The sequence below is a fragment of the Crocuta crocuta genome, unplaced genomic scaffold, assembly GCF_008692635.1.
Source record: "Crocuta crocuta isolate KB4526 unplaced genomic scaffold, BGI_CrCroc_1.0 scaffold121, whole genome shotgun sequence".
NCBI lineage: Eukaryota > Metazoa > Chordata > Mammalia > Carnivora > Hyaenidae > Crocuta > Crocuta crocuta.
The window spans coordinates 3,787,176-3,793,942 of NW_027528608.1; the positions used below are offsets into that span (position 1 = coordinate 3,787,176).

Genomic DNA, 6,767 nt, shown 5'->3' on the forward strand with positions numbered 1-6,767 from the left:
TGACTGCATTTCATTGTGGGTTTCTTTATGCTCCATACCAGGGAAGTAGTCCAGGTATCAGATGGCTCCGAACAGCAGGCAGATGTGCTGTGGTCTCTCCTGCTTCTGGCCCAGGGCAGGGGCGAAGGTCAGTGTGGGGGACGAGCGGGGGTGCTTTGGGCCAAACCTAGATGTCCCTGAATGGCCAGGAACATCCTTTTCTATGAATACAGAGCGCCTCTCTGGGTAGTGCTGGAATGGGGGAGGCGGGGGCTGGCCTTCCTGTGCAGACGCCTGGTGTCCGCGTGAGCTTCCCACGCACTCAGGGTAGCAGATTCGTCCTTCAGCCTTTGAGGTGGATGGGAGTGTCAAAGGCAGGCCTTTCCCCTGACAGTACAATTTACAGCATGTCCATCATCTTCACTTACACGATGCCAGAGTGCCTGTAAAAATGAATAAATATTGAATCCATGCTGACTTGAGTGTTTCACGGGAAGATGTCATTTAGATGCTCGTGTGAGCCTTCAGCTGTTTTCAGGTCTTGGGAAATAGGTTTCCATTCACTGCATCTTAATGAAGATTGGAGTGCGGTCATTATTTCTATGGGTAAGGTGGGCTGTCTTGAGGAATTTTATATAGAGGTGATTATGAAGGTGCCAGCTCTTTAATGACAGCACCTTTGGACCTGCTCTCTCAGTGCCTTGTCGGAATGTAGCGTCTGTATGCATTTTACTTGTGTTCAGACACTGATTCTGAATGTTCTTTCACTGCAGCACCCACTCAAAGAGCTCTAGGCTCGGGAGTTATGCAGGGGCGCCCTGAGGGGCTGGGGGTGCAGAACCGAGCTCAGAAGCAAAGGGGGTTTTGCTTTGTTGTAGCTCAGGTACCTGGCTCTGGCCACAGCCTTTGAAGCAGCTGTCCGAGCCAAGGGCCTTCCCACACTCCCACTTTTCAGTCGTGCCTCCTAAATGTGCCTCTTGAACCTGTCTGTCCTCCTCCCCCACCGCATGCAGAGCCATCGTCCTCTCTTGTCTGAACTTGGTCTCCTTGGACCACTGCATGCTCTCCAGAACTTTCTCTCATTCCCCACTGCACCCAGGGAGACCCAGTCTCCTTGTGATGTGGCTCCATCTGGTCTTGTTGACTTAATTTCCCTCCATCCTCTATCCCTCGTTTCTGTGCTTCGGCTGCAGGGCTTTTCTAAGCTCTTCTTATTCCTTAGAACAGCTCATGTCTGGATGCCTCCTCTTTGTCTTGCTTTTCACTTTGAACCCTTCCCATCTCAGCCCCCCTGGCTTTCTAAACAGGTCAGTCCTGTTATCTACTTCCCTTCGTGGCACTTTTCAGTGTGTAAGATCATGCATTTGTAGCCTGCTTGGGATTCTTTCTCCCTCTCTGTGCCTCCCCTGCTCTCTCTCAAAATAAACTTAAAGAAAAAAAAAAAGATAATATATTTGTGCTTGTTTGTTCAAGGAGAAGCCCCTCAGGAAACTATAGGCTCGGAGAGCAGGGATCCTGTTTTTATACTATGCGGGCACATAGTGGATGTTCAATTATTTATTGAACGAATACCCAGACCCAGGGTTTCATAAAGGCATGCTCAGTGCCGTTCAGCTTCCTGGAAGGGTCTCTAATGTATTTCTGAAGCTGTATGGATTTCTGCAGAGGTCTGGAGACTTGAGTTGGGTGCTCCCTCTGGAACAATGGGGTAGAGTGGGTAGCTGTGGCAGCCCCCCACTCCCCAGCCCTGCACCAGCAGAGAATGTCCTTTGCCTTCCTGACCTGAGCAAACCCAGCCAGACCTATGCTCCCAGTGTCCCTCTTGGACAAAGAACATTTAGTTACTGAGATTTTTTTTTTTTTTTTACCCTCTTGCTTGATAATCATGGGAAACGGGCAGTTTGGGCAGGAGGTGTCCCAAGGAATGGAAGGAGAAAGGTGTATGATACACTCAACTGTGTTTTTTAATGAACACCAGCTAAGCTGTCCCTTTAGAGTTTTAACCTAACCGCACCTGATTCTGTCGTGGCGGTGGGGGATTCAAAGCCTGTGTCTCAGGCACAGCTGGGCTAGAGACCTGTTTGGTGAACTCACACTCCTGACACCCAAGACCGTCATTACTCAAACTGCTCAGTGTCACCACGAACTTAGGTACTGACTGTCTGTGCACCAGCAGAAAACCTGAAAAATGACTGTTCCAAATCTGAGAAGCACGGTGCCTGGGTGGCTCAGTCGGCTAAGCTCTGACTCTTGGTTTGGGCTCAGGTCACGATCTCCCTATTGGTGAGTTTGAGCCCCACGCTGGGCTCTGCACGGCCAGTGTGGGGCCCTCCGTCTCTCTGTGTGCCTCCTCAGCTCGCACATGCGCTCTCAAGATAAACTTAAAAAAAAAAAATCTGAGAAGCAGACAGGAAAAATGGTTTCATTTTAACTTGGTCACTTTATGAGCGCTTTTGCGTGCCTGTCACATCAAGAAATCCATTTGTTCTAAACGCCTTGGTGACTTTTCAAAACATCTAGCTTGAGCTACAGCGCTTTCCACCCTGTGGTGGTTTCATCTCTGGTGACCTGTCTTCTCAAGTGCCCTTCACCTTGGCTTGGGAGCTCCCGGATGAGAGCCCTGTGAGGAGACAAGCCTGGACCGGTTTGGTACAGACCCCTGGCCCCAGTGGCTCTGTGGGGCCACGGAGCTGGGCTAGCAGAGGGTAAGGACAGGCATTGTGCCCTCGCAGGGACCCGGCCCAGCTGGCCCTGTGGTCTCGCTGCCGGAGTGGAACTTGGTCCGTGGGTGTACGCTCGGGGAAGACACAGTGTCCGCCGAGACAGAGGCCACGAGAACGCTTGCCTCTGCCACGGAGCCGCCCCTGCTGGCAGTGTCTCTGGGCAGATGCCTGCTTAGCTGGCACGTCCTGGGTGAAAGGAAATCAAGGCAGGGATGTCTGCAAGTCTCAAGTTTTAAATAACTGTGCCTTAAGTGCTACCTAAATTCTGCCCCCTTCAGAAACCTAGCTTTGACAACAGTAGCCATACAAAAAGGCTTCTTCCTCTACAAGTTCACCCTTTCATGTGCAAGGGCACGGGGGAAGGCTGGTTCCAGCTACGGGCTAAGCACCTCTGCGCCGTCAGCGTCCATGTTCTAGGTCGGGCTTGCAAAGCTCATCCATAAAGGGAGAAAGGACAGAGGGAACTGTGCACACAGGACCAGTTTTGGAAACTTTTTATTGCAAATTCCATTCTGCATATTGATTTTTGAGAAAAAAAAAAACACTGGAAATGGATCTTCCCTGAGCAGAGGAATACAGATGACAGCAAGACAGATTTTAGTTGCTATTAAAGAACAGAACTATTTTCCATTAGTGTTTTAAAAGCCACTGTCATTCAAGCAGAGTAATAGACTGAGGCGTGATCTCGCAGAAGGTGAAGAAAGATCTTCCCCCGAGGAAACAGCATGATCGAACACGGCCGTGGCCACGTGATTTCTGAGCACCCGTCTCCCCTGTTGTGAAGACGGGTCCCTGGTCCCACTGGGTGCCCCGAGCTGGCTCTACTTGGGGCCAGAGAAGGGAGTAAAGGCCTTGTCGCGGCCTGCCATGCACGCTTCGATCTCCTCCACCGTGCGGGGCACGCAGGTCAGCAGTTCCATGCCGCTGTCAGTCACCACGACGTCCTCCTCGATGCGGACCTGGGTCGGAAAGGCAGACACTCATTTCTGAGCCTGGCCTCGTGCAGGGTGGGAGGGGCCCCTTCTAAGGAGCCGTCTGTCCTGCCTGTGATGGAAGGGGCTGGCCTCCAGGCCTCCGTGGGAGGCTGTGGACAGGAAGGCTCCTCCCATGGGGCCATCTGCTCCTGCTATCTGCCCATTCTGTCTGTGACAGACCAGGAGAAAGGACAGGCCAGGTCCTTGTCAAGTGAGGAGGTGAAGAGCGTCCCTCCTCCCACTAGGGCTCCTGTGTGCAGATGAGAAGGTGGCACATAGCAGCATGCATTGGGGGGGAGGGGGGGCGGATGTTCTGGAAGCAGAGACCCAGGGCCTGTGGGCACTCACCCCACCAAATCCGCGGAAACGCTGCAGGACCTCGCGGTTGAAGAAGCAGGCGCGGGCCGGGTCGGCCAGGGCCTCGTCCAGGAGGTGGTCGATGAAGTAGATGCCTGGCTCCACGGTGAGCACCATGCCGGGCGCCAGGTGCCGGGCAGTGCGCAGGCTCCGCAGGCCGGGCTCATCGATGCGCTCCATGCCCTGTGCCGGGAGGAAGGCCGCGACGGCCTGAGCAGGTCTGCCCCCCCATGGTCTGCTCTCTCTGGAGCTGCTCTGTGACCTGTGACCTGGGCTCTGTGACCTGCAGGGGCTCTGGCCGCGCTGCCTCTGGCTGTGCTGTGCCCTGGGCGCTTTGCTGAGACCCTCTACCCTCCGTGGACGCCGCTCCTCGCTACCCCCAGAAGTGCCTGCAGGAGCCCCGTGGACAACCTGTGTGCACGCCCCTGCGTGAAGCAAAACTTATGAGGCCAAAATTGCTCTCCAGGGGGCCGCGAGGCTTCCCGCACCACCTTTTTTCCTTCCAGGCAGCTCCCTTGGAAACCGGCCCCAGAAGTGCTGCGCGCTGCTCCTCCAGGCCAGTCCAGGGTCTCCCGTATGGCCTTTCAGGAGGAGGGGGGAACAGGTGCCGTCAGGAGGACGGGCCGGCCGTCGTGCATGTGCTCAGATGCACGCGCAGGGGGACACGTGGGCATCCCTAGGGCAGAGGCACCCTCTCCCCGCAAACCCACACCTGGCCCGGGCCTCCTGATGCTCGCAGGCGTGGCCAGCACCCGTCCCCAGGCCCCTGAGGCACCCCTCTGGCCCTCGGCCAGGGAGCAAGTGGGCAGCAGGCAAGCTCTCGGGCCGAGCTGCTGGCCTGCCCTGCCCGCGGCTCCTCCCGGGAAGCCCAGCTGCTGGACACGGAGCTGTCATTTCTGACTGTCTAGGGGCCAAGAACATCAGACTTCAATTAGCGGTTCACGTAAGGTAACCAGAAGCAGGCTGGCTCGGCCTCCACAGCTGGGCACAGCTGGGCACAGCAGGGCAGGCTGCGACCGGGATTCCATGAGGGTGGGGACAGAGATGTGTGTGCAGGTTCCGTGGCGTGAGCTGGGCTGGGGCGGAGGTGATGAGGGGACACCAAGGCACTGTGACCTGACGGGTCATGCTTTGGGTACAGAGGCCTATCTGGGGTGGTACCGAGTCCCATGACACTTTTGCCTGGGATGGGCTGGGGACGCGGAAGGGCCCAGTCTGGAATGATGGTCCCTGTGCTCAGGTGAGAGGTGCTTGCGGGGCGGGGCAGGGCAGGGCCTTCTGCCATCTGACGTCTGTGGCTGCCCCTGGGCACCCCCTCCCTGTCCCTCACCTTTGTGCTGCCCCCTGAGTGCCTGTCCCCTTCCCTCCACTCCAAGGTCGGCAAAGCCAGGGCCTCGGCAAAGGCAGAAACCTGGCCAGGTCACGTCTCCCCATCCTCCCTTGGTCACTGTGTGCCCGCACTGAGCTGCTCCGTGGGTGTGCCCAGGGGAGGGGCCGTCAGCTCAGGCCTCCGGGAAATTCCAGGACCACCACCCAGACTGCGGGTGAAGGGAGAAGAAGGGATCCTGGGGGCAGGAGACTGCGCCCACCCTAGCCCCCAGACCTTTACCCCTTCAGAGCGTTGGCTCTCAAGTCTCCCCCCCAAGAATGCCAACCTGAGCAGGGCTGGGAGAAGCATGGGGGCTGGACGGGGTAAAGCGCGCCCCACAAAGGGGAGAGGCCGAGCCCCTGCCCCTCCAGCCCAGGGACCAGAGCCTTGTGGGGAGAGGGGGGCGCCATGGCCACACCAGCTTCCGCTGGGGCAGAGGGCTGGCCTGGGCCTCTGCTCTGGCTGGGCTCTGAGCAGAGGGGACCCAGATGTGTCTGTAGGCCTGAAATAAAACAAATGACTTTTATAGGAAAAGCCATATTTTTTCTACAATGTTTATCTGTCAAAAGAATAGACTCTGTGAGCACAAAGGGCTGCTTACTGGAAAAGATAAAAGCAGTTTGCTGCCAATTTTCTCTGGTGGAAAAAAAGAGCCCTGGCGACTAATGAATAACGAACCTCAGTTAACAATGTCTGGAAGGCCCCGCTCTTGGCTCCCTGTACACAATGTGATGGATAGAAATTAGGAAATTAAAACTGATTTTGTTTCTCCAAATTTAACTGTTTACACTTGAGGAAAAAATAATTGAATAATAATGCTTCTCTTGAGCAATTTTTTCCCCCCAAAAATCGTTCTTAGTGCTTTCAAAATACCCTGCAGCCAACAGGCCAAGCCTAGTCTTGGCTAACTGGCTGGTGGGCCCCAGGGTGTGCACCGATTGCATAATCAGCCCCCTGCACCTTGGGCACCGGGCCAGGCAGCAGGGCCGGGCTCACCCCCACCCACCCGGGGCCCGGAAAGACCGCAGCCACCTGCTGGGCAGGGCCTCCCCAAGGTTGGCTGTGAGCACCCTCTGGGTGGTCCTTTCAAAAATCGGTGGGTAGAAGGGGGAGGGGAAAGCCCTGTCTGGAAATGCCCACAGAGGTCTCCCTCCCGTGCCAAGGGTGCCTCAAGTGCCTGCAGACGAGGCGGCCACGGGGCAAGCTGGCCCGGGGCGGGGCCTGGGCTTATGGGGCGTTGGGCCAGGGCCAGCCGTGGTGCCCCACCATCCCCGCCAGACACAGGGGACACACAGCCACAGTGTCCTCTGTGGGGACCCCGCGTGCTGGACACTGACCATCTCCCACCCTTCAGGGGAGCCCTCC

At 56.4% G+C, this 6,767-nt stretch overlaps 1 protein-coding gene across 1 annotated transcript in view; it reads right to left on the bottom strand.

The window, feature by feature from the left end:
• Positions 1–3,181: 3,181 nt before the first annotated feature.
• Positions 3,182–6,767, bottom strand: part of PEPD (peptidase D) — a 112,645-nt gene continuing 109,059 nt past the window's right edge. The window contains exons 14-15 of the mRNA XM_077754654.1: positions 4,025–4,216; positions 3,182–3,661 (exon numbers count right to left, since the gene is read on the bottom strand). Coding sequence (XP_077610780.1) covers positions 3,524–3,661; positions 4,025–4,216 — 330 coding nt within the window. The 3' untranslated portion in view covers positions 3,182–3,523. The remainder of the gene's footprint in view (positions 3,662–4,024; positions 4,217–6,767) is intronic.